The following is a 27,397-nucleotide window of genomic DNA, read 5'->3' as shown; positions in this document are numbered from 1 at the left end:
CGGCTGGGATCCTGAACACAAACAAATGCAGAGTCGCTGATAGAGTAGGTCAAAAAAGTTAAATTAAGGAATAATTTGTGATTAAAAAAAATAATAAAAAAATAAATGTATTCATTGATTACATTTAATAATTATTAAATTATGATATTAAATAATAATAATATTTAACAATTAAAGTAAATTAATCAAAAGTAGTAAATTTTATATACAAATAATATAAATTAAATAAATTATTTATATAAATAGCGAGTTAGCGAACGGCTACATCTTCTTTGCAGTTGTTTGTTTTTGAGGCGCTTAAGGTGCACGTCACCGTCGTATGCAGCACGGTGGCTCCTACTGCAAAACCAAGAGGTTGCGCTGGATGAGTACTTCCTGGAGCAAAATTCGAGCCAGACAGCTCTCAGATCTTTTTCATCGTAAGGCAATCATCATCACCAGATGCCATCACCAGAAGCCCAAAACACTAAGTCCTCAAAATCGTGTTCACTGCTCTCACTACAGATCACAATGTCATCTGCAAACTTCGTGATCCATGGAGATTCCCGTCTAATCTCGTCTGTCAGCCTGTCCATCACCACTGCAAACAAGAGGAGGGACAGAGCTGATCCCTGATGGAGTCCCACCTCCATCTTAAACTTCTCTGTCACACCTCACCACTGTCTCACAGCGAGCATACATGTCCTGCACCAGTCTAACATACTTTTCTGCCACTCGAGAATTCCTCATATAAGTGTGTGTCTATATGGTTAAAATGGTTGCCTGTATGTGTTTGAAGCCCAAAACACCATTTCCAAATTCATGAAAAGTCCAAACAGTAGTCAATCAGAGCCAAGGGTGAAGATCTGCAAGACTGTCCCGACTATGTTGCCGTTTGCGGTCTGAATGCTGGGGAGAAAGGTTTTGAAAATTCCTGCATTTTGTAAAAGGCCTGAGAAGTATTTGTCAAATCTTTCGGCCGAAGAAGATTTCAGACAAGGTGCTGCGCGAAAAGACCGGACGTAACTGCATCATCTGCATAGATGGAGAGAAGAAAACCGGGCCACGATCCTCCAATGACCCACGGTATCATCTCGCAAGAAGCTCTCCGTTGGAAAGCGGCAGACCTGGTGCCAGATGACCTGGAGGGCCGTCGTGGCATTGTGTCCCGGCGGGATCAAAAGAGGATAAATAAAACACATGACAAAGATGATTTTGAAAATCGCGTCCTGGAAGGGAAGCCGCAGCCATCGCGTCAGGACACGAGATTTATTTTTGGTTGGGCTGCCGCCAGGATTGCTGCGCCTCTCTCCTAAACCTGCCTTTTTTATTTATTTAGTTTTTTAATACTGCTTCTCATCGGGAACAACAAGCTGGGGGGAGGACAAGATGGATTAAAACAGCTGACTTTTGCTGTGCAGACTTATCGCCACGGCCGACCTGCCCTCGTATTGGAGGCCATCTAAAAGACGATTTCTTTTTTAGAGAACTCGTTCATCTCTGCTGATCGTGCAAGGACTTTATTTGGAGGCACAATCACATGTGAGGACCTACTAGGACCGTACCATTATGTGAAAGACGGGGGGGGGGTTGCTTCAGACACAGTACCGACACAAGGCAGTGGTTTTTAGGTAATGTTTGCCTCACAGGATTGCAGCCAGTGGCCTTTCAATGTGGAGAGTCCATGTCCGACCCCCCCGTCAGAGTGGGGTCTTCCAACAACCCAAACACATGCAGGAGGCTCATTGGACACTCGACATTGCCCAGGTGTGTGAATGAAAGGGTGAATGCTGGTATCTCATTGCATGTGCCGATGAGAGAGTGAACTGGTGTGTGAGAGTATCTGATATCTTCTCTCACCACGTTCATAAATCTTCTCGTCTCCGGTTTTCCTCCAGACCTCCTATTCCAGCATCTCGTCTACCAATGTATTCACTCTCCCTCCTCTGTCCATGACCCAAACATCTCAGTCTGGTTTCCCTGACCTTCTCTCCAAAACATCTAACATGTGCTGTTCCTCTGATAGACTAATTCGTGATCCTATCCACCCTGGTCACTCCCAGAGAACCTCAACATCTTCATCTCTGCAGCCTCTAGTTCTGCCTTCTGTCTTTTGGTCATTGACCTTCATATCCTTTCTCATTATGTCCAAATATCTTCTCCTTGGTTTTCCTCTAAACCTCCAATTCCTTCGACCAATATAATCACTATCCCTCCTCTCTACATGACCCAACCATCTCTGACCTTCTCTCCAAAACATCTGACATGTGCCGTCCCTCTGATGGCCTCATTCCTGATCCTGTCCATCCTGGTCACTCCCAAAGAGAACTTCAACATGTCCCTCACTGCGACCTCCAGCTCTGCCTCCTGTCTTTTCGCCATTGTCACTGTTTCTCCGTCATACAGCATTGCTGGTCTCACCACTGTCTTGTCCACCTTTCCTTTCATTCTGGTTGATAGTCTTCCATCTCACGGTACCCTTAACACTTTTCTCCAGCCATTCCAACCTGCTTGAACCTGTTTCTTTACCTCTTTTCCACACTCTCCGCTGCTCTGGACTGGTGACCGCAAGTACTTGAAATCCTCCAACTTCTTGATCTCCACTCCTTATATCCTCACTGTTCAACTCATTCCACCCACTCATTCACTCATACTGTATATTCTGTCCTGCTGTGACTAACTTTCATTCCCCTCCTTTCCAGCGCATACCTCCACCTCTCTAAATTATCCTCCAACTGTCCCCTGCTCTCACAATGTCATCTGCAAACATCATGGTCCATGGAGATTGCTGTCCCACCTCGCCCTTTGACCTCAGCGTGTCCATCACCACTGCAAACAAGAGCTCAGAGCTGATCCCTGGTCTAGCCCACCTCCACCTTGAACTTCTCTGTCACACCCACAGCACACCTCACTGCTGTCTCACAGCGAGCATACATGTCCTGCACCAGTCTAACATACTTTTACTTTTCACTCCAGAATTCCTCGTGTACGTCTCAGTGATGGACTTGTGACCAGTATAGGGTGAACCCCGCCTGTCAGCCAATGACAATGGAGCTCCGAACCCAAATGGGTGCAGGTTAAACGGTAGATCCCATGAACGAATGAAAGGGTAGACCTTACATCCTGGCAACATTGCAGCACTCAAAAACGGGACAAATAACAACAGAGAAGAAAAATCCAATCGGCCAATCCCTGCTGAGGCATCTGGCATTTCCGAGCACCAGCCTGCACTGAAGACTTCTATCCTTATTGATTATTGATTGGAGTATGTTTGTTGTCATCTCAGGGTTTCTGTGTCCAATTTTCAGTTAACAGTCTGAATCGAGTGCTACATCGGTAACAAAAATAGATAAATACGTTTCTGTTTTTTTCAAACTAATGAATAACAGCTCAACAACACATAAACCGTTCATAATTGCAACATTGGACTAAAATAGAAGGTAATACTGGCTGAAGAGTCGTTTGGGAGCCGAGCCAAACGAATCTTTGAAAAGAACCGGCCCTCCCATGGCGACTCCGCGGCTCCCTGCCGGTCCCGCCGCCTTCAAAACGTGTACGATAGTACACGTAGAGTAAAACTGGACTGGCTCAAATCCCTGCGTCTCCTCCTCTTGCCCGGCGGTACAATATTCCCAGACGCAGTAATATCGGAATCATGCCGGATTTGATTCGTTTCGGGATTTCGGTTCCGTCTGTTTTGCCGCGGGCCGATCAATGAGCTAATTAAACGGTGTTATAAAAAGAAAAAACGATTTCTCCAGCTGTGTGTTTGCCTCGCCTCTTTCTCTCTTTTTTTTTTTTTACCGCCGCGCTTTGCTTTCTCAATCGCCCGGCGCATCGACGACCCAGCGGGGCCGATTCATAATTCAGGGGACGGTTACAACTCCATAAAGCCCAGATCGTCCATCTGTGGCCCAGGGAATCGATCAGGTCTGGTTAGCAGCCGGGTAAAACGCATCTGGGCGAGCTTGTGCCCGGCTTGCTCCTCTAATCCGCCCGCGTCCTCTCGGCCTCTCGGGTCGCGGCCGAGGTCAGCTGATGATTTAGCGCCGGAGTCTGCGCTGCTGTTCCTGCTCAAGACCTTCCACCAACCTCCTTTCTTTATGGGAAGATTCACTATCAGCTATCGGGGAACTGCGAGACGGCAAGGTTCGGTGTGAGCGGATCTCACCAGGAAGTGACATCATACCAGGAAGTAAACACGTGCCCAAGACGGGGACTCCTATAACTTCCCAAACAAGGCATCTGACGCAAACAAAACCAAGTATTCCTTTGAAAAGCGCGAGAAGTTGCGTCATATATGTTTGCAACAAGCAGCTTTGAGGCCTCGCTTTGAAATATATCCACGTTGAATCTATAGCTTCGGACCGTGGGATCCGAAGGAGGTCGGGCGTTGTGGAAAAAAAAGAACAGAGAATAAACTGTCTCCGCGTCCTCATCGCCAAGCAACTCACTGTCGAAGTAAACAGGGCTTCGATTCGCCCGATGGAACAGTTTATCTCTGCCGCCGTCGTCGGTGAAAGAATCGCGGAAGAATTTGTTGTCTTTGTTTTTTTTTTTCTTCTTTCCCGCTCCACAGGCTACGTCTCCTCGCCATGGGAACCTTGAAACAACGTGGGCGGGTTAATAATATAGATATATATCAAGAGCTCACGTACTGCAGTCCGACCAATTCCTTTAGCGAAACCGTTGCACGAACCTGGCCAGGTACCATAATGAGGTAAAATGAAATAATTTAATCTTTTTTTAATTTTTTTTTCCTTTTCGCTGCGTCTACGGCCACAGCGATCGTTCACGATCGGCCAAGTCCCGCATCCTTGCGTGCGCCGGAGACCCCGGCCCATCTTTAAATGCATGAGTTAGCGAGCGATACCACTACCTGCCGTCATTGCAATATTAATTTTACGTGTGTGTGTGGATTTAATTCGATATGCTATATATTTTTAATGGTGGCCGGTCAAACATCGCAGGTCCTTCAGAAAACCTCTGCGCTCCCGCTGTTTGATTGGCACGCAAAGGTCCGGGAGTGTAATAACCGGCACTAGTTTTTCAACCGGCGGCTCGGGTTAGCGGCGGGATTACACCGCGGCTCTCGCCGTCCACTTCAAGGCGAGTTCGATGCAGCTGATTTAAATGCATAACGTCGCACCGAAGTACGAGGTCTTTATTTTAAATTCCAGTTTTTCTTTTTTTTTTTTCCCCTGTCTTGAATTGGATTCTATCCTTTTTTTATTCAATGCGTTATTTCATAGGGTGGCACACCGGCTAGCGCTTTAGCCTCGCAGCAAGGAGGTCCCCGGTTTGGGCGGCCTTTCCATTCACACGTCATATTGTCAACTTCTTTAAAATCATTAAAGTGATTTTTTTGAGTTTTTCTGAAAACCATAAAAAATTGAGTGATTTAGGGAAAAAAAAAAAAAATTAAGGTGACAATATAGAGACATGGAACCACTCGCTCACTTATCAATACCTCAAATAGAAACATTCAATCACTCATTCATGTCACGCTCTTATTCACGCCTCACAAAAAATGAAAAACAGTCATTCACATGTCATATAGACACAGATCTTTCCAAATTCAATTCTCCATCACTCATCCACACAATATTAAGACGTACAGCCATTCACTCATTCATAGTATAGAGACATACAAGTGATCATGCTCAAATTCACACATCTGAACGATTTTGGGTTTTCAATGAACGTCCTACATGTTTTTGGACTGTGGGAGGAACCCCTGCACAGAAAGCCCAACCTGGTGGAATTAATCCACCTTCTTGATGTGAGGACAAAGTGTCACCCACTGTCCCATCGTGCTCCGGTATGATCAGAACTATTATTATTATTATTACTAGCGTTATTCAGAAGCACATTTTCGCGTGTGGTCTTGCACCCTCCATCCTTTTACACCGAGGGTGTTAAACTCATTTTCACCGAGGGCCACATCAGCATAATGGGTGCACTCAGAGGGCCACAAAAGCGGTAATAGTATAAATGGAACTAAATGGAATCAAATGTAAGGTAAAATGACGGTAACATCTAAATGTTGAATAAATTTTTGTTTTTTGTTGCTGTGTTTTTGGACATGGGCTTTTGTGAACACATTCTGCCGCCATCGTAGTTTGACTTTTAATTCTTGGACATGTCTGGAAGGCTAACTTTAGCATACTTAGCCCCATGTTTGTTGTCAAAATGCTGATGTAGCTTGTACTCTTTGACAACCAACACTACCTTAGAGCATAAAAAATGTTTGCAAATATAAGTGCTTCCCATCTTTTTTGAAACAGCCTTCCAACGGCATCAACTTTTCTCTTTCTGGGCATTTAGGGATCATTTGTTTTTCTCAATTCCACTTGTTAGAAATGGCATTGTGGATACACTGCAGGTAACATGATCAGCATGAATTATTGGAAATGTAGTTTATTGTCAATGCGCCTGTTTGACTCATTTATTTTAGGACAATAACACTTTTACAGACGTTCTTGCGGGTCACATAAAATCAGTTTTCTTGTGAAAATGAGAATTTTGAGTATGACACTTGAGTTTTTACACATAAGCTGATCTGTTGGATTTTTATTTTAACGATATTTGCATTTCCAAGGTCTCGTAGGTTCTAATAAATATAGGTCTCTTATATATATTCTCTTATGTATAATTTCCTTGGAAATGATACAAATATAAACCGACTCACTCTGATCCCAATAAAAAGGGCCAGAAATTCAAACGTAATGAATCCGGGAAAGAAAAAAAAATGAAATAAATGGGTGGCAGGGGATTTAGAGAAGCAAAGACTTTCAAAAATGTTTAAGGTGAAAACATATATGGGGGCGGAGGAGGAGGAGGGGGTCGGCGGCGTCCCCGGCGCTGCGCAGCGGCATCACGCCGGTTTAATGGAACAACAGCTCCGGCTGATGAATCACGTCCCTGATTCTGTCCGCCCACTGCTCTCCCAGGGGTCGGCTGGAGCTGAGTCACTCACACACACACACACACACACACACACGCGCGCGCGCACACACATGCTCGTGACACGGCGGGTCAGGGTAAATCAAGCCGTCGTATCAAATCGCCTGTCACATTAAAACGGGGATAGTAGGTACAGTGCTTCACGCGGACAATGGATCAAATGACTGTGTGTAATACCAGGGTAGTAACGGGTATTTTAAAAGCCTATAGCTATTATACTATAAGATTTATCGCAGCTCTACTTGCGGCGATAATAGGGGCTATTATTACTTTGAAGGTGACTATCTAGTTCCTGGTACTCGGCGTTCAAGCGGTGATTTATTCTTTTCTTTTTCATATTTATGGGCCCGTCCTTTTCTCCCATACGAGTCCTATGTGAGGGCAACGGGGCCGGTTTTCAAATATTTAACTAAAAGTCCTGATGAAATATTCATATTTCTTTAAATATATTTCTTTCTACAACTGTTTTTTTTTTTTTCTTTTTTAACGATATAAGAATCCATTCCCCAGCCGAATCCCTCGTCGTCATCCGTGACCGTCCTTTATGTCTCCGCAGAGAGTGTGGGAGAATAAAAAAATATATATAAATTTTTTTCTCTTTTCCGCGGCCGAGGAGTTTAAAATATTGCGATGACTCATTCGGCACGCAGGGGCGCGAACTAAATTTATATCCAAATGACTCCTTTCTTTTCTCGCCGCGGTTTCCGCCGTCACGCCCACGTGACCAATGGATGCAACGGATGAGGCGTCCAATAACGAACATTAAGACGCCGTAAATGCCAATCCCCGTTTGAGGTAACTTTGAAAAGAAAGCGGGTTCGTGTGTTGTTATTACACTGCTATTACATTGTTATTACATTGTTATTAAGATGCTAATGCTCATCACAGTAACATAATATGTGCCTGTGTCTATCCTAAACTCCTCCCTCTATCACTCTTGCTTTCCACCCATCCATCTTTTTCTTGCTTTCTCTAGCCCGGTCGAGGCAGAAGACCACCGATGAATCACCAACTTGCGATTTGGCAGCGTGTGAATAAAATCTGATTTGACACTTTGCGGTGAAAAACGCAAGGCGCAAGAGATCGCGTGCATTTATAAGGTGCAGCAGTGTAACTTAATTTATTATTAAAGTCTCCGACGAGGTCGCTCCGGCCGCAGCTTAAGATAAGATAATCCTTTATTAGTCCCCACCCGGCAGACGCCTGCAGCGGCTTTCCAGGTGATACAGTGGGACGGCGGCGCGGTGAAAATAAAACAAAACTAAAGATTTGGACACGAGAGGACGGAGAGGAGACTCGCTCGTTCTCCACGACGCCTGTCCTGCACTCAACAAGAGATGGCGTTTGGCGAAAGACGGGATTCACCCAGTCAGTCACTGGGAGACAAAGAGCCATTGACTCACGTTATAAAATGACATGCAACCATTCACATTTACATCACACAAAATTAGTTCACTAATTCATTCAAATGCTAAAATGTGACGTACAACCAGTCACCTGCTCATTCATTCATCATATTGAGACATAAAACCATTCATTCATTACATGCAACCTCTCATTCACATGAGTTCACTCATTCATTCACATGTTATAAAGCGACATGCAATCATTCACTCTCTCGTTCATTCATTATAAGGACACAAGCAAACATTCACTGGCTCATTTACGCGTCATAAAGCAGCATGCAGCCATTTACCCTCTCAATTGGAGAGAAAAATTCATTCTAGATAATGTAAGGTCGCCAACAAACATCCTGCATGTTTTTGGACTGTGTGAGGAAACCGGAGAACATGGAGGAACAGCTAACCGCTAACTGCTAACTGCTAACATCCTGTGGGGCAAATCCGCCGGGCCCCGGTTTCACCCCCCCTCCCCCCTCCGTGCTTCCTGCTCTCCTCTGTTCGGAGGTTCTCAGCCTGTGGACTTTCTTAACGCACCGGAACAGAAGCGCAGTCAATTTAGCTCAAATAGGGATTATTCTTTAAGTCCTCGGGTCGGAAACAGAAGTCAAATTACAGAGAATAAGACAACCCACCCCAACCCGTCGCTTTCTCCGTACTAAATTGCCCCCAATTTTAACATTTCTTCTCCTCGTCTCGGCGTCCTGCCGGAGAACGCCGACGACCGGGGAAGGTACTTCAGAACGTGGCTCCGTGCACGACACCGCTACACATTTTCAGGGGCAGCTACGCCGGTTGACGGCTGCTTACAGTTTCCTCGGCAACTCAAAACTGTTTTGTTTGAATATAATTGAGCTACTGAGCTTTCCTTGTTATTTATTAGCAGTTGCCAAACAGTGCTGATTTACTATACACACACACAGATACACACACACACACACACACACACGCACACACACGCACACGCGGTGAATGAATGGCGGGACACCGAGGAGCAGCCAAGGATGCAGAAGCACATCTTAATCCCCCCCCACCCTAAATGATACACTTCCTGTAAGTAATACACGATTTACAACAGACTTACAGCTCAAAATCACGTCTAAGTATCTAAGCTTCATAATTCTACATGTACATGTATATATAATGTACATGTACATTGTACATTTACTTTACTTGCCAACAGTCATCACATATATATATGTATATATAAGGGCTATCAAAATGATATTAGATTAATCACAGGGAAGTTGTGGATACATTAGTTACAGTTAACAGCCATTCATTTCATATACACGATGCATATATATATATATATATATATACATGCCCACATATAAACTCATAAATATATATACACATACAAACACACACATATAAATACACCCACACGCATATACATATGCACAGAAACACACACACACATATATATATACACACACAACATATACATATGTATATACACACATACATATATACATTTATATGATGAATGTTTTAAGTATTATACATGTATTTATTTATTTCTCTCTAATTTGCACCATATCATATCTGATATCTGTTGGTTGAAAAAGTGGATATATAAGTGTTTGTATATATATATATATATATATATATATATATACATATATATATAAAAAATCTAATACCATTTTGATAGCCCTTATGTATGTGTGTGTGTGTGTGTGTGTGTATATACATATATATATATATATATATATATATACACACACACATAAATACAGACACACATAAAAATATATACATGTATGAATACTGCTGCTGAGACTGTATATATTTCCCAGAGTTCTGGACACTATAATACAGAATATCTGTATGAGCATCTAATTGTGTCAACTTGTGAGAGTCACTGAAATATTGATTTATGAGAAATGTTAATTTCTCATAAACCAATGAGGTTGAGCACAAAAAATAAAGTAAAAGTCGCGTGACATTCAGGGCCAAAGTCCAAGGTTTAAGGCAGAGTAATTATATTTGCTCCGTGTTTAATTGTACATTTTTAAGTGCGTTCATGACGTAACGTCAATAAACACGTACACATTCATGCTAGCAAAGCTTTTAGCTCACCGTTCTATTATTTACATCATAAATAACCCAAGACGTGAACCTGAAACCGCAGCATCCTTTGCGGGCGGGATGATGCAGCACGCGCTCACGCTTTATGATAACACGTAATCCCTCACAGGCGGTGGACGCTGCCCGTTAGGAGCCGTGGGGGGGGAGGGGGGGCTTTTCCCCCATCGGCTTCATCGAGCTCATCATCGGCTGGATCGGCGGCGGCCGCAGCGCTAACGAGAGCGGAGGCAGCAGAGGAAGAAGAAGGATCTCAATCTAAAAAAAGCCGTGAGACGCCACGTCGACGGCATTAATGGAGGTGCTTCATATTTATAAAGAAACAGCTGCAGCTATTCATCAGCCAGTCGCGCTTCAAACTACTGGAGATACACCTTTTCCACCTTAATGCGGATCCTTCTGGACGTGAGAACCGTCACGTCTCAGACGGAACGGGCTTTGAATGCAACATTTCAGCTTTAGGTGCAGAATGTGAGGCCGAAAAAGGAGAGGCTAAGCTAACCCCGCGCCACATTTAGTAGTATTCCTCCTCTCTCGTCACATCAAGTACTGTAATTTCCACACTATAAGCCGCTACGTCTTTCCACAGTCTTAAACAACAATGTAGCTAATTTATGGATTTTTTTGGGATGACGAGTTTCACGCCGCCAAAACATTTAGTAACATCGGACCAATGAAATTCTGAGGCTGTTCAATTCCGCCACTAAAGGAGACGAATTTAGCTGTTTAAGTGCTGGAGAGGAAGATCGCGATCAGCTGGAGTCAAAGACGGGATAGAAAACAGATAGATGGATGGATCTTTTTCATCAGCCGTGCTATAATCACTGATCAGAAAAAAAGCATTTCCAGTTTGTATTTAACTGAAAATTTTGTTTCTGTGTAACATCTTTCTATGTAAATATGTTACAAAGTGGACACTTGCGGCTTATACGTACATTTATATTTCCTTTTTTTTTGCAGCGCTCAATAGTCTGGAAATTAGAGTATCTCCAACACGGTAGCTTCGATGCTAATGCCTCTGCCCCGCGCAGTGACCTTGGACCGCGGGCTCGACTCAGCCCAAAGTCAAGACTCGGAATCGGGAAACGCTCTTTTCAGAGCGGTGCCGGCATTTCCCCGACCAGACGCCGAGCGGAGGGATGGATCTTTTCGCCTGAGCGACGAGGCAGCGAGTCAGCAGATCGTGTCAGACTGATGAGAGCCGGGAGTTCGGAGCAGCGAGGCGTAGCGCTGGCGGTGACGGGGGGGAAAAGGTTTCGATGAATTTATTATTTAGCGCAGGTAATAGAAGATGCTCAATTCAAACAAATGAAAAAGTTACCAAAAAATTATTTAAAGCCTAGATGATTCTGAACTAGCAAAGTATTCCGTGTTGCTCCGTCGAGCCACAGATGAAGGAGATTTATCCGGACTTTCTGTACCTGAAAGACGAAAATAAAAGAGCTTCATGTTTTGGCTGCAGGCAAAGCGGGCGTCGGGAAGCTGCGTATCATCGGGGGAACGTTCCCTGCTCTGAAGGCCGTGGAAGAAACAAAGCTGGTTTTGAGGGGAACGTCTTCGGGACCGGGGAGGCGGTTCCCGAAACCGAACAATGCCTGTTTGCAAATCAAAACGCCGGAGCCGTTTCTGCGGCTGGAGAGCCTGAGAACAACAACGTCCTGGAACAGAAATCCGCACCCAATCCTTTCGGACAGAACAATTCTAAGAACTGTCCGTCTTGAGTCGTGTTCTAGAAACTACCCTCGTTCAGAAGTACCTTTTGGTTTTGCTTAAAGGACCACAGCACCTTTACCTCTTTCAGGTCAGAAGAGCTAAGACTTCTTCTTCCACCTTCTTCTGACTGGTTCCATGTATTTTGTCCTATGTTGCGAGAAAACAGCCGACTAGTGACCTCAATACTTTTTTAAAGTGGTCCTCCACGAATCGAGTTACGATGAGTTCCACCGATCACCGGAGCCTTCTTCCTTGGAACAGGAGCCAAACTGTTCTAGGAACTAGTTCCATGTAGCCTTTACAACGGCCCGGAAAAGGTTCCTACAATGCAAGAAGCGGCTAACGTTTCTGAGAAAAGCATCTTGGGTTACCCAGCAAGACTCAGCAGAGAAAAAGGGTGAGAGAAGTTTGGCGTCGGAGGCACCGACAGGTCACTCGCTCACCAACTCCAAGGATTCATTAACCAAAAGTCACCGGGTGGTTTTCTTAACCGACAAGTACATGCTTCCAAGTAAAGACACCAGCGGTACGATGAAGAGGAGGCTCTGCACCGGCTTGACATTGCTCTGCTTCACTCAATGTAAGGAAGCATAATTACAATTTTACAAAATCCGTAAACGGCAGAAAGGCCCACGCGTCAGACACACCGGCGTGGCGTGTCGAAGTAATCGTCCGGAACTTGTGCTTTCGGCAGAAACATCACGGAGCCTGAATGACCCGCTCGCTCCGATCCGTGTCCAGCCGTGTTCCACGTCAGTGTTCCCCGGTTTCTGAATCTGGAGAAGTCCCCAGGTGTTGGATGCAGACCGAAGCATCCTTCAAGGAATGAACGGGGTCCGACAACAGCAGGGCTGCATCGTTACCTTAGCAACACAATGAAAATATCGGCCCCAAAACTCATCTCTTTCGTGCAACTTCGGCAGGAAGCCAAAAACTAGATGCCAACCCAAGGTGGACCTTCATCTCCACATGGAAGAAGACCAACGGTACTCGCTTACACTAAGTAAATACCCAGGAAGTGACTGCTAATCTAAGTGATGTCACAGTCTGGTTGTCAATTCCACAAAGCCTAGATCGATGGAGCTGCCCTGAGCACAGCGTCGGTCTTCAGCGGCGTCTCGTCACGGGCTACATCCGTCTGCTCAGTCCAGCGAGCAGCCTGTCGGCCATGACGTTAAGCGCTTTGATACTCCCGGGTTCCCAGTGAAGCCGGAGTATAAAGCTGCTTTCACACGGAAAAGTTCTCAGAGTACAGTTCTGAGAGTCGTCCGGCTCCGGTTTCGTTCCGGGAGCTCCCCTCCTCCCGGTTTCTGCATTCGCACCGGCAGTATGGGAACACAGGAGGGACGTGTACCTTAAGCCGCCACACTCAGAATCAAACCGCCAGGGAAACATGGAAAACATGGAGAGCCAAGTCCCGCGGCTTCCTGTTCTGCATGGCGGTCGTAATAATAATCATGGACCATCAGATGGCTGGAAGTACTTTTCTTTTCTCCCTGCGCCCTTTTGTTGTGTAAAAATACCCTCTGTTAGCGAACTCTGTAAGCGATTTTTGCCAAGATGTTGCGAGCCCTGGAGATCAAGCCAGAAGAGCTTAGACCTCTTCGTCGCTCCGTTCCTCACTTTTTCAGGCCATTTTGTCACAAGAGAACAGCTCACCAGGGACCACAACACAAGGAGGATCTGTTTATGGCTGTCGCTTATAAATTCTGTGGCGGAGGCTCATCCAGGTCACGGTGAACTCTTGTCGAAATCTTCTTGCCTTGGCAACCGGACTTGAAGTTCAAGAAGATTCTTGACAAGAATGAATCAATTTCCAAGCTCTTACGTCGTAAGAGTTCAGACAGACCTGTGAAAAGACCCTGACTAAGAGCAGGCGCTAACCGGACGGTCCCTGGCTGCGATGCTAATGAACGCACAGAAACAATCCGCTCCCTGAAAATGGTTCTCGGAACTGCGAAAGGTTCAAACGGCGCAAAGGCAACTTAAGATTCGGAAACGGGACCCGCGACGTTTTAAAGATGGCAGTTTATGGCAAACAGATGTACTTCGAACCTCCAAACCAGCACGCTCACAACTGCCTCCGTGATCTTGTTGGGTTTGTACATTTTAGTCGTCATCCAAGTTATTTTTGCACCCGACTTCTGTGTTCGTGTTTGCTGCGAGAAAGGGCTGCGTCTTCGCCTCTGTCCAAAAGCAAACCCGGCTAGAAGATTGTTCTGGCGATGAAAGGTCAACCGCCATCGTTCGAGTCGACAAAACAAGAACAAAAACAAACCCAAAACGCCTCCGAATGATTCGTCCGGATTGCGTAGATTTCAAAAAGTTTTGCACCATTTCTCTAATAATCTAATTTTTCTTGGTACCGCTGTCGGCGCGACTCAACATCAAAGTGTTTCTCACTGAGAAAGTACGATGAAGAAATACTCGGTTACGTTTATTTTTACAGAAATATCAATACCTGGACTTACTAGAGCCTTAAAAAGGCTCAGACCGGAGACTTAAGACTCGACACGCACGCGTGCACGCGGGCTCGTGCAGCCCAATCCCGTTTCTGCCGGCGGCGTCTGGACTTGAAGGTATCCAGAAATAACCCCCCTCTGTCCGCATCATAAACATGCCTCCGCCTCTCTCTGGGAAAGACTGACAGAGCTCTGGCTCGGCGCGGCGGCTTTTTACGATCCCGGGCTGTTTTTACAAGCCGTGACCCGATATCGTCTCCTGATCGCTCTGGAAGTTTTGACGTAAAGGCCCAGACATGTTCTTCCGCCACGGCTTCTGTTTATAGCACTGATCTGAGCGCGCACTGTTTGTTTTGGTCGCCCATTTAACTTCCCCGACACGGGACGCCGAAAATGAATTACAGGCGTTCGAATGATCGGTAATTTAACTTCATCGCGGTTCTTAATTGTCCGACGACCTCTACGGACACACGAGACGGGAACGTGTAATATGACCGATGGTCTTCTCGTCCTGAGGATTGTTCTTGCAAAGTCTATGTTTGTTGATGGCCTCTTTATAATTCGTCAACGTTGTTTAGCTAGCTAATCATGCGCGGCGGCAGCATTTCGTACTGCGGTGAAAACAAAGAGCACGATTTGGGAAAATGCCACCCCCAACCCTCTCATCTACACTCCATGAAACGCGTTTACGATGGGTTATTTATTATCTTTACAGAGTTGTGGAGGACCGGAGCCGATCCCAGGCGTCATTAGACAAGAGGCGGAGTCACCGTGGACCGGTTGCCTGTCAATCAAATATATGATTGGAGACATATAAGCATTCACAAGTCATATGGACGCATGAAGTAATTCATTCTCTCATTTACAGATTATATTAAGACACTATCATCATAGAGCCACGTCAAATTGTGACAGACAACAAATCACGCTCTCATTCACATGTCTTGGGTTTGCATTTGAATGTTTTTGGACAGTAAGAGAAACTGGAGAAGCACCACAGACACGGGTGTGAATATGGAAACTCAACACTGAGTCGCCTTCTCCTTGTCTGAGTGGAAACAGGCGACCTTCGAACCGTGCGTCCGAAGCGCTAATCACGCTCATTTTACTCAAAGCGCCGCAACATCTTTGCATGTCGGCACTCGTAAACAGTTCCTGAAAAGACCAAGTGCTTTTCATGGGAAGAGAAAAAAAAACAAAAAAAAACACACACATCCGCTGCCCAGTTAACTTATTGAAATATATTTTGGGAAGCATTTGAGGAAGAGAATATTTTGGCTTGAAACATCATGCTATAAAAAAAAAAAAAAAAATGTCTGTACTCTATGTAAAATGAATAATCTTCATTTTTGGAGCACTCTTGGATTTTTTTGTTTCACACCTCTATTCGGAAGATACCACTCTCAGCCACGCGGGGTGAATTTCCACGGCATTCACTGCCACTCGTACGGAAAGTAGAATTATGTGGGTTAACAACAGGGCGCGTGACCTCAAATCACGTCATGTACCGCATCTGCTTTTGTGTTTTTGGAGGCGCCTCCGACCCGATCTTCCCGTACCCCGGTCGTACCCCCGGTCGGGCTCTGCGTTCCCCTTACCTCTCGGAGGCAGCCCATGAAATTGTTGCTGACCGGGGATCCGGGCAGATCGGCCGTGCTGGGGCTCCCGCCGACGTAGAAGAAATCGTCGGAGCCCAGCATGGTGTAGTCCTCCTGGGTGTAACCGGTGGTGGTGAGGATCCCGTCGACGGAGATAGTAACCTGTCGGCGGGTAACACATAGCCAAAGCCATACCATTAGACCCCGGGATTCGACCGAGTCCTGAGTACCAAACGCACCCCCTTCCTTGGTCTAAATCCAGCCAGTGGACTTTTCTTTGGATGCCCCGGTTGATTTTCGCCAGTTTGGAACTATGTTTTCTTTTTTTGGGGGGGGGAGGGGGGGGGGGGGACAAACGCGGCATTTGGAAATTTTTTGTTAATGGAAATTTTCGCCATAGGATTCACAGGACAGGTAAAGAAAATATGGGAGGGTCATATTTTCTTTATCTTTGATGGGGGGGGAGGGGAGGTAAGAGAATGGATTCAAGGTTTTGCTTTGAAACTTCAGGTTGAGGGAGAGGGTTAGTACAATGTTCAAACCAAGGACAAATTGATCACACTTGTCTTAGGTTTCGGGGTTCATCTCGTCACCGCAGACTGACAATTACATAGAACGCACACACACACACACGCGCACGCACACACAGACGCTCTCCACCGCTCACACACAGACCAGCGTCCCGCAGACGTCGATACGATTATTCACACACGTGCAAAAAGAAAAAGGATTTTTTTTTTTTTTTTTTTTTTTTCAAAACCACACTGAGGTGCAAACCAAGGTTGTATAAGACAACGAAAAAGGGAACGGGTTACATTTATCGGACATTTAAGGGCGGTGGGGAGTAATTGGATCGATGGTGGCGTGCGAAGCGTCAGCGGGTCGCACGGTGTGCGGCGGCTCGTGCACAGTCGAGAACCGGGGGGGCTCGCGTTCCCACGCTTCCTCAGAAAGGGCCGCCGATCTCCGGCGTGGTCCCCGAATTATCCGGGGACCCCGTTCTAATATCCGAGACGGGCGCGCTCGTTCTCAGAGAAGACGTGCACGTGAGCCCCGGCGGTTACGGTCAAGCAGGGGATAGCGAAACAAAAAAAACACACGCACACAGAGAAGAAAAAAAAAAAGAAAAAAAAAAAAGACACACACACACACATATATATATACACACGAATAACACGTTCACCAGCGTGCTACGGAGATAACCAGGGTGAGTGAGCGAGGAGTGAAAGGCGGAGGGTGAGCGGATGAATTATTAGAGTGTTAGTGGTTATTTGGATGGGAGGGTTACATGGGAGCGGATGGGTATGAAAGTGTGTGTGTGTGTGTGTGTGTGTGTGTGTGTGTGTGTGTGTGTGTGTGTGTGAGCGCGCATGTGTGTGTTTGGGCATGCCATGCGCCATAGTGAGTTGGAAACAACTGTCAGAGCTCCCGCAATGAAGGTTTAGTTTTATTTCCTTTTTTTTTTTTTTTTTTTTTTCGTTTTTTTTTTTTTTCCAGGGCCGGTTGCCGAGGTCATCATCTTTGTTGTGGTAAGCTTCTGTCAGTTCTGGACGACAGTCCTCACAAAAAATGGGGACTCTTAGTGTGAACAAATAAAGTTGATTTTTTTATTTTTTTTATTTTATTATTATTTTTATTTTTTTTTGCTTTTAACTTATCGGGTAATCTGCAATAGCGTGGAGGTAAAAGAGGAAAAAGGCAAGAACTAAAGCGGAAAAAAAAAGGAAAATAGAGGATGGGGGATCGTGGGGTAAACGAAAATGTCGTTGGCTGGTCGGGGAGAAGAAATTGGGGGGCGGAAAGAAAAGAAAGAATCGCCTGGTAATACAAACCCATCTCCTCATTTTTTGATAAGAGTGTCTAGGATGGAACTCAAAAAAGAAACAAATAAAAGAAGAGGGGGGGAGAGGGACACACGGCAAACCCAAAAAAAAGACAATAAGAATGATATCTACCAGACAATGTAGTTTGTTTACCATAGCGTGTCCAATGCCTGATTGCTTTCCAGAAAAAAGGGGGGAAGAAAGGAAATCAAAAGAATAGTGAACAAAAAAAGGTTGTTAATAAGGATGGACAGAAAAGAAAAACCAAAAGCAATGATGAGTCAGGATGTTAGTACATTAGTTGGTTAGATATCGGTTAGTATCAAAAACAGGACTTCTGTCATGGATGACTTAAGCCCGACCCGCGATTGCTCTCGAACTTGCTGTCCCAGCCAAATTTTTCTACATCGGAGAGTCCCGCGATGTCCTGGAGAGGAGGGGTGGGAGGGAAGGGGGAGGGACTTCCAGAGGAAAAATTTGCGTAGGACAGCCACGATCGCGACGGTGATTTTTCGTCGCCACGCAAATCGAGGGTTTGAATTGAACCTTCGAGCAGAAGGTAAATCGTTCACGACGGGGAACCTCAATGCTCCGCATCAACCGACTACTGTTCCGGTCCAGATCCATTCAGAACTAGGTTCAGAAAAGTACACGTTTAAGAAACTCTCAGCCGCTATTTTATCGGCGCTATCAAGTACGGTTCCGACGGGCCCGCCGGAGGCGACGCTCCCATTCCGAAACGTTTCGCCCAGTGACGGCATTGGACAGAAACTGTTGAGCGAAGCAGACGTGAAGTTGAATCGGAGCCCCCGTTCACATGACGACGTCTCTAGGTGAAAACACCACACTTGAACCAAGGGCCGCTTTTCGCGGCGCCTCGATAATGGAGTGTTAAAGATCCGCTTCCCTGGCGACAGGGGGAAAAACACAACGCCTTGAAAACGTGCTCGGCGCGGATCGGTTACGTCAACAATACTCCTCGCGATTAGTCGGCGAGAGAGAAATTTCTACGCGTGTGATTGTCGTCAAATGTCGCGAACGAATCGGAACGTCGTCGTGTAAACGGGGCCTCGGGAAGCTTGAGCAGAGAAATCACGATAGGCTAAAAAAACAGGTAGCTAGCATCAGAGAACGTAAATTGCCCCTCGGTAATTCAGCAGAGGAGAAACGAAATCATGACATGAGATCAATGAGAAGGTCGAGTTCTAAGTTGTCACGGAACCGAAGCGATGCAACGAAACCGATGGTTGAAACGTTTCAAACGGCGGCCGTCTTCCCGAAACGTGTCGTCTCCTGCCGCCAAGTAGGAAACAAAAGCACACGGGAAAAAGAATCCACCTGCGTTCAAACGCCGTCCGCCACCGTTACCCTCGGTTACCTGTCTGAGGTTGCGCGTCACTTTGATGTCGTGCCAGGCGTTGTCATTAAATTTGCCGTTGACGGGCTCCACGATGGCCTCGAAGGCCCCGGAGCCCAGGTTGATGACCAGGGAGACGGCGCCGTCCTTCAGCGCCAGGTTGACGTAGTCGGCCGACTTCCCCGTGTGCAGGAGGAGGCCGTTCCTCTGCCACGTCTTAAAGGACAGCGTGATCTCGTCGCTGCTGCTCTGGATGGGGTTCTGCGACAGGTCGTAGCAGAAGTACTCGGAGCCCCGGAAGGTGGCCACGTTCTCCTCCCTCGCTGGAAAAAGACAAGAGAGAGACAGGTTGATGCACTCCCATCCAAAACGCCGAGGGGTTTCCGAGGTAACAACATTTAAAACAATTGTTTTTCACATTTATTGCTCGCAGATTCCCCGGCGTTCGATCAGCCGGCGGCGGGAGGTATTAAAAAACCAAGATTGGGCGCGGGTGAAATAAAGACGTAGCGACCGACGACGACAGAAACAATATCCCGGTGTGGGAAAATCAAGCCGAGCCAGGTTTTATTATCTCCCGTCGCCGCGGCGATGCAGAGCGGCAATTTTTATTTTACAAGTACGCCAAGGTAAGGGAATAAAAACCGGCAGGCCGAGGGGGAGACGGGCGAGTTCCGAGGCCACGGCCGCTCAGGCGGAGCCTCTCGGAGAGAAGGTCAAACTCACGGTTGACCGTTTAACTGTTCGACATCGGCCGTTCACGCACTCATCCACACGCCTGGGTAATCTAGGGTCTTCATTGACCCAGAAAACAAGCGCCAAGGGTTATTTACATTCATTCATTCATTCATTCATTCATGTATTCATTATCTGTGATTAGTTGGGAGGCTTGATTCCCGCCATATTCGTCGCCAGTCGATCAAAGGGCCACATTTAGAGACATACAACCGTTCGCCCTCTTATTCACATATTAAATAGAAACAAACAACCATTCACACACTCACTCAGTCATTTTGACGTACATATTGGCTCGTTCATTCAAAGATCATATAGGAACAGAAAAACATTCACCCTCTCATTTATAGACATTTATTCATTCAGTCTCTAATTCGCACGTCCTATTTAGACCAACAAATATTCACTCACTCATTCCAAGATGATATGGAGACAAATTATTATTCACTCATTCTTTCACAGATCACATCATTCACACGTCTGGATGGTTTGAGATGAGATGTACTTTAATTGTCCCATGCTTGGGAAATTGTTTTGCAGCAGCAGTAAGACATACATGGACAAGAAGAGTTAAAAATATACATAAAAAATAAATAAAATAAATAGACTCTGAAGTCTGAAAGTATAAAGCAGTACCTCAAAAAAAATATATATATATTTACCAATATACAGGAATAAATAATGAGAAAAGTGGCAAAGTGAAGTAGCGCAGTAACTAATTAATGAGTTATTCTATAGGGTTATGTAGGTTTCCATTGAAGCGCGTGCATGTTTTTGGACTATGGCAGGAAACCGGAGAACCCGGAGGAACCCCACGCAGACTCTGCAGTTTTCAGAGAGGCCGACCCTGCAATCAAGAGGTCGGTGGTTCGTTTCCCGGCTCCTCCCGCCCGCATGCCGAAGCGTCCCCGTTCGAGACGCTCAACTCGCCAGCCGCGACCTTCCAGATCGCATTATTTGTCTGATTTCCGCTTCTTTCTGGAATATTTTGTCTTTTTTAGGAATCAAGGAGACGGAGGAACATGACAAAGCACGAGCGGGAGCGACGGCGCTCCGGGATAGCTTCGCTTTCTTGTTCGGTATCGGGCCCCGTGTAAACATGAGGGAGAGATACGGAGGGAAGGGGAAAAAAAAAAAAAAAACGACAATGAAATTACAGGGGAAGAGGCAAAACAAAAAACGAACGGATGTCGAGTGAGGCTGCGGTGATGGGATGTTGATTCCAGTCATGGGAGGGAAAAAAAAAAAAAAAAAAAAGAAATCCCTTTGGCATCTTGATGCAACACGGAGACAAGAGGAAATAGTACGGGAAGCAACAAAAGCTCGACGAAAGCTCTCATCGCCGTGCCAGGGGAATAAATAGAAACCCATTATTACCACGGAGACGGAGTAACACGCAAAACAGAGCCGGCAGTATGCACAGCGGAGAAGGACCCCCCCCCCCCCCCCCCCCAACCACCATCTTCTCTGATTTCATGCATATAATCTTAGACAAGTGTCAAACTCGAGGCCCGCGGGCCAAATGTGGCCCGCCACGTCATTTTCTGCGGCCCGCCAGAACTTATCAAAAGGTCCGATCGTCTTAAAATAAATAAGTCAAACGCGTGCATTGACCATAAACTACATTTCCCACAATTCTTACCGGTCACGAAAAGTGATTGCATCCCGCCTTTAGACCGCAGTGTATCTGTATTTGCCATTTTCAACAAGTGGAATTAAGAAATGATCCTTAAATGTCCCGGAAGAGAAAAGTTGATGCAGATGAACGGGTGTTTCAATATGTAACATTTTGGATTTGAATAACACATTCAGGTATTTAACATTAAAGTAGTTTCATTTATTTTACATGAGGTTAGATGTTGTCACGTTTATACTGTTACCCTTACCTGCGGCTCTTTGAGGGCAAAATTATGCTGATGTGGCCCTCGGTAAGAATGAATTTGACAGTGGCTATCCAAATAACGTTGCTCTCGGAGATGCAAGGCAGCGTGCAATGAAGGTCAGAAACCACGTGTGAAAAATATTTTCTATATTCTACGTTGGAAGGTTGACAGTTTGATTCCTGGATCCTCCTGTCTGCGATTAGCAAGAAAATGAACCCCCAAAGTTACTCCCGAAGGCCTGTTAGCATCTTGCCGGGCCATCGGGGTGTGAGTGAATGGGTGAATGCTATCTTTGAAACCGATAGATGTAAAAGAGCTAAATAACTGGAGACCACTTAGCATTTAGCATGTATTGTGAGTCAATGCGCCTGAGAACGCAGACTGTGATTTAATGAGAAAATGCTAACCGCTACACGCCACAGGAAAATGGCTACATACATACCTACCTGACTACAGTGCAATGTGAGTAATTCTATTTTTTAGTAAGATGTCTTTTGTTTGTAAAAAGGCAGATTGTATTGGAACATGCTAAGTAATATTCTACTTGGGCAAATGGCTAAATATCTAGCTAACTACAGTTCAATGCTAGCAATTCCATTTTTTTTACACTGTCTATAGAAAGGCAGATGTAATAGGAGCGTGCTAACTACTAATTGCCACAGGAAAATGGCCAAATATCTATCCTACCACAGTGCTATGCTAGGAATTCTGTTTTTTTTTGGACCGTCCATAAAGAGGCAGATTTGATGGGAACATGCTAATTAGCATGCACCGCAGGAAAATGGCTAAATAACAACCCGACTTCCGTGATACTCTCATAATTCTATTTTTTTAGACGGTAAAAAGGCAGATTTGATGGGAACATGCTCATTAGCATGCACTGCCGGAAAATGACCGAACATGTACCCAATTACAGCGCTATGCTACTAATTCCTTTGTTTGCTGCCAGAAATTTCATGATCACACTCCAGAAAGTATAGAAAGAAAATACTTTTGGATGGAGCGCGCAGATAACTGTCATGCCGGCAGGTAAAACAAACAACCCAAGCACTGGCCACAGGTCATGTGACAACAGGAGGCTGCAGTAATGAAAGAAATGACAACAATGCATTAAACCAAGTGGAATGGCGGCGCTCCTATAGGAAACAGAAAACGGCAGGTGGCGAGATGGATGAATGGACGCGGCAGAGTGTGACGGTGACCCGGCTGGTTCTTGTTCGTTGGAATTTCAAGTCAGAAAGAAGGAAAGTCAGAAAAAGAGACATAGAGGAAGCAAGATCCGACCCAGTGGACTTGTAGAAAGTCGACGGTGATGGAATTCAAAAGAGACATTTCCTTCTAAAGAGGAAGGGGACAACCCACCGAGTTAGCACGTTAGCATCTGGCGGTTAGTTTTGCATGCTACGAAACAAAGTGCACACCGAGATGCAAAATATTTTTCAAGGCTGCCAGGATACCACTCCCAAAAACAAAACAAAAAAAAAAAAATCAAATGTCAAATAAATGCCAAACTTGAGAGGTCGGGCGGAGGGAGGTGGGGGGGAGGCGGAGTTCGGCGGGGGGGGTCAGCGGGTTGATATTTTGAGGATTAAGGGTTTGGAATCCGTCCGGTGGATCTTCAGATGGCTCAAAGGATTAAGGAGAAGTCTGTCTTGCAGGTGGCATTAAAGCGAAGGTACGGGGGATCAGGCAGGCCGATGGGATTCGCCCTCTACGCAACCATCGGTTGCGCATTAGCTGGACGCCTGAAGTAGCTGCCGATTCATGTTGCTAAAAGTAGCAAAGCAACAAACGCCGTTAGCAAAAATAAGTTAAAACACTGTCGCAAAGCAGTGACTGAATGAAAAATGATGTCATGATACTACGGTACGAACATATTTCCCGCCGAGACGTGCTCTGCACAAATCTGTGGATTTTGTTTTTGTATCGATCAAATCACGAAACTCTTTTCTGGCTGGCGTTTACCGTCGTCATCAATATTTCATGTGGCGAGCAGCCCGGCCCGCTCTATGGGGGACCGGCTTCCATTTCAGACTACAGTAGAAGCAATTAGCTCATTCATTACCGTGAATTTCTTTTTTCCCTTCCCGGGGCCTCGGGGGCCCAGGAGTGTGGCGTTAGAGCATGAATTAGCTGTTAGCATTAGAGACACACGGGGCTGTCAATCATTAAGGCATCAATGCGCAAGGGCGGCACTGTGGCGCGGCGGTTAGCGCTTCCGCCTCACAGCAAGAAGGTCCCTGATTGGATTTTGGCGGGGAGACTTTCTGTGTGGAGTCTCCACGCTCTCCCTCTTCCTCCGGCCTCTCCGGGTTCCTCCCACAGCCCCAAAATTCCTCAATGTGTGAATGAGAAAGTGTATTTTTGAATGTCCCTATATGACAAATGAATAAGAGGGTGAATGCTCTTATGTCTCCATAAGATGTATGAATGAGAGAGTGAATGGTTTTATGTCTGATTTGCAAATGAGTGAGTGAGCGGTTGAAAATATAAAAAAACTATGAATGAATGAGTGAATAGCTGTGCGTCTTTATATGACGTGAAAATGAACAAGCGAATTGTTGCATGCCTTATTTGTATTCCTGTCTGGTCAACGCAGAACCCCACCTTTCCCAAAAAAAAACAGCTGGGATCGGTTTCCACCCCCTTTGACCCTGCTGAGGATTAAATGAATGGATGAATGAGTGCATAAGGGTGCCAGTCGGGGTAGCAGCAGTCCTACTAGTCCCAAGGAGACTGGAAGGAGGGTGCACAATTTGCCATTTGAACCGCCTTGCATGGGAACACACTCACACACACATGTCCTTAAGTTCAAGGCACAGACACGGAAATGCAGCTTTGGCTTCAAGCGTTGATTATGTGACGTCCAAGGGTGTATCGGCGTACAGAACCAACCCAAACCCGAGTCACCTCTTGTCTTCGCCGGCCCTTGTCACTCTGTCACCCGCTTACATGAAATTTGCATGTGCGGCCAATTAGAGGCCATCTACCGGGGCCTGGCTGGTTAACCACGCCGGCGCGTGCACGCCGGGTGGCTCCGAGCTCCGTGGCGAGCCGTGGCGTGTCAGAGGAATTTGGAACAGCGTCGGTGATGTCTCTTTTCTGAGGCGAGCGGCGGCCCCTGACGGGGGGGGGGGGGGTCGGAGGGGGCGCGCAGAAGGCGCGGCGTTATTTAACCAGCCAACAACTATTTCTACACGAGCGAAGCAGAATGCAGAATAATTGCTCGCGTCTGTTACGAAGCCGCAGAAGCGACAGGCCGACTACTTCAAATGCCACGTCCTGACAGCTCCGGAGACGTCACAGGGCTGACAACCCCCCCCCCCCTTGCAAAAAAAAAAAAACTTCCAAAACCCCTCGTCCCCTCCCTCATCCGGCGACGGCGAGCGACCCCGTCTGAGAGCACCTTTGATGTCTGCACGCCACCGACTGAGCGAGGAAGGGTGACAAAAGGAGAGACGGGTAGGGATAAAAATAAACAGAAGTGACAGAGAGGACACGGGAGTCTGGAGACAAAAGGAGGAGGAGAGGGGATGGTGGGGGGGGGTTTGGCGTGACGGAGCAGAAAGGCGGCGCCGGGGAAACCGGGACGGCAGATGGGAGGGAAAAAATAAAAAAATAAAAAAAAAAGAGGCCCGGGTTGCTTCAGACAGCTCTCCGGAGGAAGAAAGTGACAGGGTGAATTCGGAGTTGCTGCGCCGCCGGCTCACGATTTCCAGCGTTTACAAGCCGTATTACGGCACCTGGTAACACACCACACACACACACACACACACAATTTCACACTCTAATTCACACCTTCAAAACACAAGGACGGCCCCGTCAACAGAATGCACTCCGGCTGGGCGAGAGATTGTGGAGTTCGTACGGTCCCGTCGTCTCGTGCGAAGCGTGCGGCGTGGTGGCGACAGGACGCGCTCACCCTGTCACTCCGAGGTCACGCCAGCGCCGAGGGGTGAAATTCTGCTTCTTTTAAAAGCTTTGAAAAATAAGAACAATACTGTATTTTGATGTTTCTCAGAAGTAAATGATTCGTTCATTCATTCAACAATCCTGCGCTCGCCGGCCCAAATATATCGACTATATATTGATTCACTTTCTCATTTGCGCATCATATAGACATTCACGGTATCCAACCGTTCACTCTTATATCCAAACATACAAGCCGTGGAAGCCGTTAAAGGACAGAAAAACAAACATCAAATTCACCGTCTACAGATGAGGAGTTACTTACGTGGCAGCTTCAATCAATCAATCAATCAGTTAATATTACTTGTCATTGTCAAAGACTACACAGTTGGATAACAAGGAGCTATTGTTTTGATTTTCGTCCACTGATAAACTACCTCTATAAAGTGCAACAAGAAGAAGAGGAAGAAAAAGAAAGTGCACAATAGTTCGGCAGATGCAAATTATGATAGAAATACGATATCTATTAGGATAAATAAGCCCCGCATAATGCATGACAGCATCAGGATCCAGCAAGAGCACCACACTTTATATTGTATATAAGAAAATATACACACGTGTATATATACACACTTGTATAAATATATACACACATGGAAATATACATACACATACATACAGGACTGTCTCATAAAAATTAGACTATTGTGATAAAGTTCTTTATCTTCTGTAATGCAATCAAAAAAAAAAAATTACTTTTTCATAATATTCTAATATTTTGAGATAGGATTTTTGAGTTTTCTTAAGATGTAAGCCATAATCAGCAATATTAAAATAAGAAAAGGCTTGCAATATTTCAGTCGATTTGTAATGAATCCAGTGTATTAAATTTTTGTTTTTGTAATTGCATTAAAGAAGATAAAGAACTTTATCACAATATTCTTATTTTCTGAGACAGACCTGTATATATACACATATACGACAGTTTGATTTCACAGAAGTGTGCAATATATATATATTTCACACTTGTGTGAAATCAAAGTGTCGCTTAGATGTCACTTCGGAAGCAGCACTAATTCATTTTGACTTGTTTTAAGGACAGCGCATCAAAGTTGGATCAGCCTGTAGTGCGTTTTTCTAATTTTGAGTGGGACTCATGGGGTCATACATTTGATTTCTATTGAACATTTTTGTGTAATTTTGTTGTCAGCACATTCAACTATGTAAAGAACAAAGAATGTAATAAGAATATTTCATTGATTCAGATCTAGGATGTGTTATATTAGCGTTCCCTTTATATTTTGGAGCAGTAAATATAATATTATATATTTACTTATGTAAGCAGAGATGAATGCCGGCGGGGGGGGGGGTAAAACGAGCAATGAAGCCTTCAGCCAGCAGAAAAAGCTGAGCAAAAGTCAGGGGACGGTGAGAGAGAAGATCCGTAGGTGAGGAACCGGGTCCCGACGACCCGAGACCCC

The 27,397-nt window shown here is 45.6% G+C and overlaps 1 protein-coding gene across 14 annotated transcripts in view; it reads right to left on the bottom strand.

Moving 5' to 3' along the window:
• Nucleotides 1-27,397, bottom strand: part of nrxn3b (neurexin 3b) — a 302,281-nt gene that overhangs the window by 203,920 nt on the left and 70,964 nt on the right. For 9 of the 14 annotated variants that reach the window (XR_015104508.1, XR_015104509.1, XM_086143044.1 and 6 more), the window contains 3 exons: nucleotides 19,411-19,712; nucleotides 18,165-18,209; nucleotides 16,210-16,371 (listed from right to left, as the gene is read on the bottom strand). Coding sequence is in view for 12 of the 14 variants with exons in the window: in XM_086143044.1 (XP_085999170.1) it covers nucleotides 16,210-16,371; nucleotides 18,165-18,209; nucleotides 19,411-19,712 (509 nt within the window). In the remaining 2 variants the exon portion in view is untranslated. The remainder of the gene's footprint in view (nucleotides 1-16,209; nucleotides 16,372-18,164; nucleotides 18,210-19,410; nucleotides 19,713-27,397) is intronic. The other 5 variants (XM_086143049.1, XM_086143053.1, XM_086143054.1 and 2 more) reach the window with 2 other exon arrangements.

This window comes from Fistularia commersonii, chromosome 36 (genome assembly GCF_037954325.1).
Source record: "Fistularia commersonii isolate RoL2024-O1a breed Wild chromosome 36, RoL_Fcom_v1.0, whole genome shotgun sequence".
NCBI lineage: Eukaryota > Metazoa > Chordata > Actinopteri > Syngnathiformes > Fistulariidae > Fistularia > Fistularia commersonii.
This window is presented reverse-complemented; position numbering and strand designations above follow the sequence as displayed.